The sequence below is a fragment of the Mirounga angustirostris genome, unplaced genomic scaffold (genome assembly GCF_029215605.1).
Source record: "Mirounga angustirostris isolate CCGP_5_RB_7025 unplaced genomic scaffold, mMirAng1.0.hap1 SCAF_9, whole genome shotgun sequence".
In the NCBI taxonomy this organism is placed as follows: domain Eukaryota; kingdom Metazoa; phylum Chordata; class Mammalia; order Carnivora; family Phocidae; genus Mirounga; species Mirounga angustirostris.
The window spans coordinates 37,574,933-37,586,451 of NW_026991717.1; the positions used below are offsets into that span (position 1 = coordinate 37,574,933).

Here is an 11,519-nt window from a genome sequence, read left to right on the forward strand (position 1 = left end):
TTCCATCTTGGACACCTTCTCTTGCTCACTTGGAGGGATGCCAGCTACCATGTTGTGAGCTGCCCTACGGAGAGGTCCATACGGTAAACACCTGAGGGAGGCCTCTGGCTGATAGTCCATGAGGAACCGAGACCCTCAGTCCAGCAACCCGTGAGGAAACGAGTCCTTGCAGCAACCATGTGAGTGAATGTGGAAGCAGATCCCTCCCCAGTTGAGCCTTCAGATGTGGCTGCAGCCCAGGCACCAGTTTAACTACAAGGTCTCCTGAGAGACCTTGAACCACGGGCATCCATTCTGAGATACTATGAGATAATGAATGTTTGCGAGTGTAAGTCACTAAGTTTTGGGGTGACGTCTTACACAGCAATAGATAACTAATACAGGGAGCCTCACCGAGCACTTCATATGGGCCAGGAAGAGTGCTAGACACTTAGGAAGTATCTTGTGCTATTCCTATGTGTTATTTCCCATCTCCACTTTACCAGGAGAAAGGCCAGGAAACTTGCTTGGGCACAGCTGGGAAATAGCAGAGCCCGGATTCAGGTGCAGTGGGTCCATGCAGCGATCTCTACTTCAGCTGCATCAGGCAAAGTGCCTGGCACAGGGTGGGCATCTGTGAACTCTGGCGGAGCTGAACTCAGCCCCTGGTCTTGGCACCGGGCCCTGGGCATACAGTGCAAAGGAGAAGCCTTCGGAGGGAGGGGGGGCATGGATCAGACCCAGCTATGGTTGCCCCTGAATGAGCTGCTCCCATTCTAAAGGGTGCAAAGTACTTTCATAAACACAGCCTCTTCCCCCCCAACAGGGAACTGTCAGACCCCGTCGCTGCCATGATGCCAGGGAGGAAGGCAGTGCTGTAAGGCATGAGGCCAGGCTTTCCTCTGTTAGTCAGTAATTTATAACTCCCATAAGAGCAAATGACAACCCCGTTCTGAAATGAGATGTGGGACTGGCTAGTGAGGGCCAGGGGTGCGGGTGGGGCATCAATATTGCTACCAGATCCCAGCCTCTATTTATTGGGGTCAGAGGCAATGGAAGCCAATAGCAGGCTACTTATGGTATTTGTCACAGAAAGAAAAATGCCCCAGATGGAGCCAGCTTAAAGGCCTGAAGTCCATAATTGAAATGTAAAGGTCTCGCTCTTCCAGGACCTGTGGAGGTAATAACTTATATTCCTTACCTCATTCTCTGTCCTGGGCGGGACATTCTCTAATAAATCTATTCCATTGACCACAACGCTCTTCTTTTCTTTGATGGGAGCCTTAAATACCATTTTTGAGGACTTCTTATAGCCTTCCTTCAAAGACATTAGCACGGGATCTACAGAAGGCAAGAGAAACGTTCATGCCGACAATTTGGTGGCATGTCAAGTGATGGCATCTTTCGTTCACACCATGCTTGACAGTTGGTTGAGTGTGTGTGTGTGTGGGGGGGGGTCCAAGCAGGAGGCTACGTGAGGGGCAATGGGTGAACCGAGCAAAGGTGACAGCTGCAGTCTCGAAGCCTCTCCCGGGGAGCCCACCTCGGTGCAGTACCTCGGTTGATGCCCCCCAGCCATTCATCGGGGGTCAGAGCTGGCTCCGTGCCTGGCGTCATGGGGTAAATGTCTTCCTGGTAGGAATCCGACTGCAGTGGGGGAGCAGAAGAGTGGACAGATAGGGGCCGCTGTGAGAACCCCTGCTCTTCAGCAGTCCCTCCTGGCTGACCTCCCACCGTGCTCCTGCTGTCCTGCCCCCAAACCTTAGCACTCGGGCGTCTCCCACGTGGAGTCCCCCCCCGTATTTGTCAGCAAGCCAGACTGTCCCCACCCTAGAATGGCCCCCATCTTCCCCCCGCCACCCCCAAATTGGGCCCAAAGACCCCAGTCCACAGGAACTTCTTCTGGGCTCTTCAGGCTTATAGTCTGTGGCGAGCTAGCTAGGATTCAGTGTGGGGGTCCCTTTGGAGCCCAGCGTAGCCCCACTTACCCTCCGGGGCACGATCATGGAGATGGGCTCGATCAGGCCCTTGAGAGTCACCAGCTTGTAGAAGCGGAACACCTCGCAGGCTGACACATCCAGCCCATGCTTGGGCATGACCCCTGTGGACAGGCACACGCAGCTCCATGGGGTCCCAGGGTACCTCTCAGCGCCTCTCCTCCCTCATGTCCTTGGCCAAGAGTGTCCCTGAACACTTAGGAGGCGATGATCTAGGCACAGGGCAGCAGATGGCCTGGGGGCCAGGCTCTGTCTCTGGTAGCAACGTCTCAGATAAGCCCCTCGGGCCGGACGTGCCTCACCAAGTGCATGCTTTAGAACTGGGGTCTTTTGTAACTGGAAGGGGCTATTGAAATATTTGAGTCTATTCCATTCTTTTGATAGATGAGACTCCTGCCGGTTTAGGGGAGGGGGCTTGCCCCAGGTCACAGAGTATGGCTAGGGCAGGGCCACTGAGCCTGTCACCTTCTAAAATAAACTAGTTTCCCTCAGCCCCTGTGTTTCTGGTCCTCAGAGAGAACGAGGGAGAGAGAAACCTTTCTCCACGCACCCTCAAACCTGGGACTGCCGTTCTGTCGTACATCTGGGACTGACAGGACGCGCCTGTGTGCTGCGTTCCTGAGTGTGTGTGTGCTAGTCGTGCACGTGTGTGTGTTAGCCGGGCTCCTAACAGCGGTGTCTACTGTGTACCTACCGAGGAAACCGTGCTGTGGGGCTGGGAGCGCAAGCTTTGGGCTCAGACACACGGGGTTCTGAGGCCTGACTCTGCCCCTCCCCCTGGCTGGGACGTCTGGGGCCAGTCACTGCATCTCTGAGCTCTAGCTTCCCTGGCTGGTTAGAGGTGGACAGTATGACCCTTCATGAGATGCTCAGGGGACTGAGCGAGAAGATGCTCGTTGACTGCCTGGCAACATCGTGAGCACAGTTAACGTGAGTTTCTTTTGCCATGATGTGAACCTGAGTTAAGGTCCCAGCTCTCCTTGACTGGAATGGAAGGCTGCTTTTCCAGATAAAGGAATTCTAGGAGCTGGAGAGAAGTACTGTAAAGGTACCCGAGTGGGATTTAGAGCCAGCAGACCTGGCTTCGAATTCTGGCTCTGCCACTTAGGATCTATGTGACCTGCTTGACCACCCACACCCCGCCCCCGACCCCCCGACACACACTCGGCCAGTCACATAGATCTACTTAGCTACGCAGAACCTATGAAAAGTGCCTGGCTCACAGCAGACGCTCCACAGTGGCCACAGATGAGGGGGAGAGGAGAAACAATTCTCCTTGATTCCTCCCTCCCCCCTTCCCTCTTCCTCAAGTCCTGCTGACCCTACTTCCTAAACACCTGGATTCATCGCCCCATCTTCCTGCCACCTCTCCAGTTACCACCCTTTCTTGGCTAGAAGTCCACAGTGGCCTCCGAACTGGTGTCTCTGCTTCCCTCCTGTCCTTTCCAAATCCGTTCTCTCCCACTCCCAAACAAAAAACAAGAAAATCAAATCCGTTCTCCCTACAGAAGTCAGAGCAACCTTAGACTAACATTTCAGATCATGTCAGGCTGTCCCATCTCCCACCCGTCCACCCAAGACAAAGAAAACCCTCCAGTGAGTTCCCAGTAAAACCCAAACTCCTTCCCCTGTGTGACGGTTAACTGTATGCATCTGCGGGCTCAGGAAAGCAGGTCACCCTCCCCAGGGTGGATGGGCATCATCCCATCCGAGGAGGGTCTGAACAGAACAAAAGGCAGAGGAAGGAGGAAGTCACTCCTTTTTTTCCTGCCTCACTGTCTGAACTAGGACAGCTTATGCCACCTTCTCCTGCCCTTAGACTGGGATTCACACCATCAACTTCCCTGGTTCTTGGGTCTTTAGACTTGGACTGACTTGGGTCTCCAGAAAGCCAGCAGATCATGGGACTTTTTTTTTTTTTAAGATTTTATTTATTTATTTGAGAGAGAGAGAGAGAGCAGGGGGAGGGGCAGAGGAAGAGGGAGAAGCAGACTCCCTGCTGAGCAGGGAGCCTGACGCGGGGCTCGATCCCAGGACCCTGAGATATATATTACATATATATACATATATATATATATTTTTTTTCTGTTTCTCTGGACACCCCTTCACGAATACATCCTTCTAATCCATCCCATGGCATCTGGCCCCTGCCCTTAGCTCCAGATTCACATCCCAACCCCCTCCCCATCTTCTGCTACATTACAGAGCCAAACCTCCATTCTGTTTCTAGAACATGCCAGGCTCATTCTTGCCACAGGGACTTTGCACCGACTGTTCCTCCTGCTGGCCCTACTCCTCCCCCTTCCTGCCTTTTAGATCTCGGCTTAAAAGTTCACCTCCACAGCGAGGCCTTCCCTGACTATCTGGTCCCAAATAGCCCCTAGTCACTCTCTGTTCTATCGCCTTATTTGAATCTCTGCCTAGAACTTATGACCATCTAGGATTTTCCTTCTTATTTGTTTGTCTGTCTCCCTTTAGTGGAATGTGAGCCCCATGAGAGCAAGGCTGGGTAACGTATTATTTACCACTGAGTCTGGGGTCTGCCACCCAGTAAGTGTTTGTTGAATGACTATGTGAAAGAGCACCTGGAAGAACCAGGTGCTCTGCCAGGTGCTCTAACTAAGCTTTACAATAGCCCTACCTAAAGGTAGGTTTGGTTTTCCCTATTTTACAGATGGAGAAACTGAGCCTCAGAAGGGTGAGGTATGCACTTGAGTCCAAATGTAAACCTATGTCTGACTCTGAAGTCCAGGCTGCTTTTTATTCTACTCAATGAAGAGGTGACAGTGAGGAGGGGGAGATGACAGAGTCGGGGAAGGCTGAAGTCAAAGGAATGGTCATTGGGACCTCAGGCATATCTCTGGGCCACCATCTTGCTGTCAGTCACTGAGGTGGGCTTTTGGGCCCTTATAGCACTGATGACCTGGACGCTGGCTCGCAGGCCCTATCCATAACACCAGATGCCCAGAGGGAACAAGGCAGACTCGGGCTCCAAGGTAAGGAGGGAACAGAGCCCCGGAAGAAACTCCTTCCAACTGGGTGATTCTGACCCCGAACAGGGAATTGCTGAATGATATGACAGTGTTAGTTGACAGGAATGAACATTTTGCTGTAAGACTTTAGTGGTGGTAGAATGTGGGCTGTGAAGAACATCTCATCCCTGCCCTGACTCATGCCGCCCCGTCAATCCCGGGCCCTCTGGGGAGCCTGGGGGTGCAGTGATGGGGACCCCCTAGAACTTCCTCCTGTCCTCTCAGGCAAGAAAAGAACTGCTCCTGAGGACTGGGCTGGGTGGGGAGGGGGGCGGTGTGCTGGTTCCCAAAGGCTTCAGGAAAGGGTCTGGGCCTAGACCTTGCTCTGACCTTTAGTTATGCCCCCACCTCCCGCCAGGGTCAGAACCACTTTGGGCTTCAGTCTCCCATCTGCAGACGGAAGTGAAGACATGATGTACACCCCTGTGGGCTGATGACCAGAGATGGTGGAGGACGTCAGGCACTGTGGACTAGCGGTCCATCAGGTGGGTGCTGACAGGCTGGCTGAAGAGGGCGGGATGACCTCAGGGCCAGCAGCTGTAGCTTCTAGTCTCATTGCCCAGGAGCTATGGGCTTCTGAGTCTGCTATTTCATTTAAAGGCAGGGGTGACCCATGAGCCAAACACCCAGCCTCTCTTTCTATAGCATCACAGCCATGGAAGCCTCTGGACCCCCCTTACCTAGGCCTTTCTGCGGGGCTGGGGAGCGGAACTCCATGAGGTAACTCAAGAAGGGCTTCTCAGTGTTGATCTCGTAGTACCGGATGTTTCCATCTCCCTGGGGGCAGGGAGAAAGGGAGGGAGGTGAGGAAAGCCGGGGGTGGTCCTGGGGGTCTGCTGAAGAAAGCCTCTGGTGAGCCTCAGGGGTGGTCAAAGACCAGGGAGACCTGGCCTCTAGACCCGGGCCGGCTGCCATGGGGCACTGATGGGGTGGTGGGGTGGGGGCGCCGTGTGTGTGGAGACAGCACTCTGATCCACAAGGCCATATTTGCCAAAGAGCACCTGGCAGGTGCCTCAAATACCACGACGAGTCACTGTCCTCTACACTTCCGGCTCTGATCCTTCTTCTGGTGTAAACCCCACCCCGGTGCACCTCTGAAGTCATTCCCAGTCACTGACCCTTCAGTGGGAATGAGTGGCAGACCCGAGGGCAGTTCTGATGGAAGAGAGTGAGAGCCCGAGGGGAAGACCAGAGAGGTTAGCCTGGTTCTTCCTAGGGGGTAGGGCAGGAGCAGGGGCACTATGGGGGTGGGGTCTCCCACAGGCCGCCCCGTGCCTCCCACCCCCCGTCTTCTACTACCTTTCCAGCCAAGTAGAGCATGTGGGTGTCAGCATCATAGAAGGGAAACAGGAGACCTGACAGCCCATCAATTTCCTCCTCGATCAGGGGCATGGACAGGTCCTCCTTGGGGTGGGGGGAGGGGATAAAGACCGGTATCAGCCTGTGTCTCGGCAGGATGGCACCTTACCCTCCCCGACCCCGGCAAAGCCCCCAGAGCGACCACCCTTCTGTGTTACCACCCGGCCTCCCCGTGGCTGACCTGGTCCCAGAGGGCGATTTGTCTCGTGTTCCACCTGGAGACCCCTGTCGTGAGAAGCCGTTTCATGTTTCCCAGGAACACCACCCGGTTCACTCTGTGGTTTTTGCAGTTTGCCTCCTGGCGGGGACAGAGAGAGCAGGTAAGCCAGGGCCCCGGACACTAGGGAACTGTAGTGGGCTGAATGGGGCCCCCAAAAGATAGGTCCAGGCCTTCATCCCTGGAGCCTGTGAGATGGGGCCCTTCACTGCTTTGCATTATCCAAGTGGGCCCTAGAGGTCATCACGAGCATCCTTGTAAAAGGTAAGAAAAAGGGAGGCACTGCAGACACACAGCGGAGGTGATGTGACTCCAGAGGCAGAGATTGGAGGGATGCGGCCACAAGCTGGAAGAGGCGAGGAAGGGTTCTGTCCCGGAGCCTCCCTAGGGAGCGCAGCCTTGACTTTGCACTTCTGGCCTCGGGACTGCGAGAGAAGCACTTTGTGTTGCTGAAAGCCCCTGACGGTGGAAATTCCTTACAGCTGCCAGCGGAGACTAACGCAGGTGCTGTGGAGCAAAGGGGCCCTGGGGCCAGGAAACCAGGCCTCGCTGCCGTGTCGGGGCGGGGGGGCGCTCGGGAAGGGGGGCTAACATCAGCTGTGCCAGGTGCTCTCAGTGAGGCATCTCTTCCAAGAGTCAAGACAGGGGAATCTCCGAGGATGAGGATGAGGATGAGGCTCAGGAACACAGGGGACTCCCTGGGTCACTGCTCAGCGCCTTGCTTCACCCGGGGCTCCTTCTAAGCGGGCCATCCTCTGCCTACCCCCCCGCCCCGCCTCTCGAGTTGTGACCCTTCCTCTTCCTCCTAACACAGAACAGCTCTTTGCTGGGATGAGTCAGCATCAGGTCAGAAACCAGAGGCTGGGGGTGCAGCGTCACTTCTGGTCCTGCCCAACGAGTGTAGTCCCCAGGAGTCCCACCTCGCCGGCCCGTGTCGTGTCTGTGAGGTGGAGCTTGGGGTCTCTGCTCTTCTGCTCAGCAGGGGCTCTGAGGGCCACTGGCTGGGCTTGGATTCTGACTCCGCCTGTAACCGAGCTCCCATCTCGAACCCTCTCCAAGCCTCAGTTCCCCTGTGTGAAGTGGGAAGGGTAGCCGTGCCCGCCTTAGCAGGCTGTCAGGAGGATGCAGCGAGTCACGACGTGGAGCCCCACAACGAGCTGGGAGTTGGGGCAGCTGGATCTTAATGATACTAATAACTCTGAGTGTGATTATCTGTAGTGGTCGTAGTAGATGGCTTTCTGCTCTTGCAAGTTCGGACTCTTCCGAGATAAACAGCACTGGGTGGAGCATCAATCCTTTCTTGTGTAGGAGGTAAACCTCACATTTCACCCACATTTTCTGCCCCACCTAGCCCCTCAACTGGCACGCAGTAGGTGCTCAGGAAGTGTTCACTTCTTACTCCCAAATGGCATCTAATTCCTTCTTCACAGTCAAGACCCAGGAGACTCAAAGATCAAGCTGGAGCTCAATTCACCAGCAACCTCCCCACTTGGAGCTGTCCTGGGGCTGGTGCCCTGAGCCATCTCCCTCGGGCTCGTCCCATGCAGGTGGCTGGGCAGAGAGTCCAAAGCCCCCTCTCCTGGGCTCATGATGGGGCTTGGGGAACACCCCGGGATTTGTGGGCTGAAGGGTGTCACCAGTTCTGCTCCCAGAGCAGGCCAGAAGAATCCCACCTGGGGAGAGGGGTACAGTGGGGATGAGAAAGGGTACCAAGGTCCCTCCCCACCCAAACTAAGGCAGGGTCCCTGTGAGTTGAGAAGAACCCAGAACACAGGGGCTGGTCCATGGAGGTGCAGGCCAGGTGTGGGGGAGAAGGGGAGCTGGTACAGCCTTTTCCTCTAGGCCTGACTGAAAACCACCGCCCAGATCCTGACACCTGCCCTTCCCCTCAAAGACTGTGGGGCTTCACCTGCAGGACGCGGCCGGAGCGGGGCTCGATCACGCGAAGCTTCTTGTCCTTGCACGTGGTGGTGAGCAGGCTGCCGTCCGTGTTGAAGGACATGCAGAGGATCACATCCGAGTGGCAGTCTATCATCTTCACCGGCTCACCCACGTCCAGGTTCCAGATGAGGACCTGCGAGGGGAGGGTAGGCATGCCGGAGGCAGGTCAGCCCTGAGGCTGTGCCATGAGGCGTCTGTCCCCGGTCTGCACCCGATGGCCCTGGGAGAGACGCCCCACGTGGGGGAGGGCGTGAAACTGTATCAAAGGCTGATGCTCCCTGTCGCACAAATCCACTACCGTCCCTCGGCAGAGCCCAGCCGCAGGGTTCTTGTACTAGCAAGAAGGATCAATGTTCCTGGCCGGGGCCCATGGCTGGCATACCCCTTTTGAGGGCATGCCATTCTCTTCCCTCCAGCAACTTTGGTTGTTCCTTTTTCCTACCAGGAGGGCAACAGTCACTTCTGGATTTAAGAAGTGGCTCCGGAGAGGGTGTGGGCATGGAGTTGGGCATTCTCTTCTAGTCCGTCAGGGCCAGAGAGGCCAGAGAGGCGGCCTCTGTGGACCCCGGAATGACAGGGCACACCGAAGTTGCCCAGTCCTGTGGAATGAATGAATGAATGAATGAATGAACAGACAGACGGGACGATGTTGGTGACCATGCTCAGGAGAGTAACAGTGCTCCTACCGGTGGCTTCTAAAGAGTCCTCCCTACCTCCCCCCTCCCCCCGCCCCAGCACTGAGCGGGCTTGGGACACAGCTGCTATCAGGCTGCTCACCTTGTAGTCATAGCCAGCACTGAACAGGATGTTGTTGGTAGTGGGGTGCCACTCGACCAGCCCCACGCGCCGGCTGTGCCCGTGCAGCTCCAGGAGAGCCTCTGTCATGTTCCGCTTCAACCCCCCCTCGGGGATCTCCCAGATCCGCACCTGCAGACGGGGGTGGAGGGCCGAGGCTGGGTGGGCGGGGCCAGGGGAAGCCCCTGCTGGCCCTCTCCCTCAGACCGCAGGCTTCCCCAGATCTGAGCCGCGGGACACCCCCTGGCCCGTCCGGTGGGCAGGGCCTGACTGAGGCCCCGGGGAGGCTCCAGGGTGCACATCACACAGTAAGCAGCTCTCGGCGAGTGTTGTATTAAAAGTCTCCCTCTGCTGGGCGCCTGGGTGGCTCAGTTGGTTAAGCATCTGCCTTCAGCTCAGGTCATGATCTCCGGGTCCTGGGATGGAGCCCTGAGTTGGGGAGTCTGCCCCTTCCTCTGACTCTCCCCTCCACTCGTGCTCTCTCTCTCTCTCAAATGAATAAAATCTTAAAAAAAGAAAGAAAGAAAGAAAGCAGCAGAAAGAGATGATGGGCCAAGAGGAGGATGGGACATACAGAGGAGCAGAGAGTGGAGACCACGTGGCCCCAGAGAGAGGAAGTGCGCAGTTTGTCCTTCATCTTTGAGTACCCTCCGGATTACTGACAACAGCCCCGGGTGGGCTTCCATTTCCCGGGCCAAACATTCTCTGCCTAGTTGCAGCTGTTTCATCTACAAATGGGAGAAAAAAACTCTTTGCCTTGCCTTGCCTCCTGGTAGAATAGAATGAGATGCTGGTTGCCCAAGCTTGTAAACTGTAAAGTGCTCAAAAGACATAAGGAATTGTCATCCTTGTTATAATCGTTGTCAACGTGAATGCTATTGATTATGCTCTGACTAGAAAGAGCACACGTCTCTACGACTTAGGGCACCTTTAAAGCAAATCTTTTGAAAATCTGAACTCCACCCTTGCCAGTAAGGAGAAAAACTGGAAAAACAGCTTTGAGATACCATTTATAATCTTCTAAAGTAGCCAACTGGGAGGTGGGGGGAGAGCCGAAGTTGGCAAGATTATATACTGGAACTGGTAGATGCAATCGGTGTTGGTAGTATTATAAATCTGAGTAACTCTTTTGGAAGCAATCTGGCAATCTTTTGCAGGAACCATAAAGACATTTATGTCATATTGCTTGACCTGGTAATTTCACTCTGAAAATCCAATATAAGCAAAAATCTCCATGCATGAAGGTGTTCACTGCAACGCGGAAAATTTAGAAACACTCCAAATGACCGACATTAGGGGAACAATTTAGTATGTCATGTTATTATGCGATATTAGCTAGTGGATGATAATTCTGAAGCCTATGAATAAACACGGAACTCCAAAGGCAGTCCTCAGGACAGGGGGGAGGGCTGGCAACTGGGGGTGCCCCCAAGGCCCTTCCTGTGGCGGTTTCCCTTCTTGTTGTGTCCCCCGAAGACCCAGCTCTGCACATGTAGACACGGGAGGCCTCAGGGTGAGAAAGGCAAGTTCAAGCAAAGGTTTGGGGTCACCCTTCGGTTTACCCTTCTCAGTTTAACAAACATGCTCGAGAAAAAGTTTCTAATTAGGTGACCCTTCCCCCAACAGCCTAATTCCTGAGCATCCAGCTAACGAAGGCACATCCCTGGGTAATGTCCCATGCCAGGCGAAGGTAGAGGCATGAGGGGAGCTGTGAAGTGAGGGTCCACCCAAGCTCTAATCCCACCCACTAGCTGGATGACCTGGGAAAGCCAGGGGACCTCTCCGAGGCTCAGGCTCCTTGTCCAGTTGATGAACAGAGACATGTGCACCATTAAGAGGTGTGTGGGTTAAACTAAACTGGGCTTCATGTCTTTGTGAGTCTGAGGCTTTCTAGCCAGATGAGCTGACTTGTTAGGAAGACAGCTTTGCCTAGGAATCCAGGGGCTAAGCCAAGGGGATGGGGAGGGCGGGTTGTGTCTGTGCCCAGGTTCAGCCTCTGGATTGGATCCAAGTCCCAGGGAGCCGAGGCCTGCAGGGGGAGGCCCAAAGAGCAGTTTTCACCAAGAACTGTTAGATGTAGGGTCCCAGGCGGGGCCGGAGGGACCCAGTGAAAAATGTCCTGCAGAGAGGGAGAGAGGTACCTTCCGATAAACTCACTTGATCCCAGCCACTTCCCTCCCAGTGTTCTCATCTGCACAT

General features: G+C 54.9%; 1 protein-coding gene across 3 annotated transcripts in view; it reads right to left on the bottom strand.

The window, feature by feature from the left end:
• The window catches only part of CORO2B (coronin 2B), a 125,425-nt gene that overhangs the window by 4,417 nt on the left and 109,489 nt on the right, over positions 1–11,519 (bottom strand). For all 3 annotated transcript variants that reach the window (XM_064570238.1, XM_045899795.3, XM_045899794.3), the window contains 8 exons: positions 9,303–9,452; positions 8,494–8,658; positions 6,549–6,665; positions 6,308–6,412; positions 5,689–5,785; positions 1,968–2,080; positions 1,536–1,626; positions 1,181–1,320 (listed from right to left, as the gene is read on the bottom strand). In XM_064570238.1, the coding sequence (XP_064426308.1) occupies positions 1,181–1,320; positions 1,536–1,626; positions 1,968–2,080; positions 5,689–5,785; positions 6,308–6,412; positions 6,549–6,665; positions 8,494–8,658; positions 9,303–9,452 (978 nt within the window). The remainder of the gene's footprint in view (positions 1–1,180; positions 1,321–1,535; positions 1,627–1,967; positions 2,081–5,688; positions 5,786–6,307; positions 6,413–6,548; positions 6,666–8,493; positions 8,659–9,302; positions 9,453–11,519) is intronic.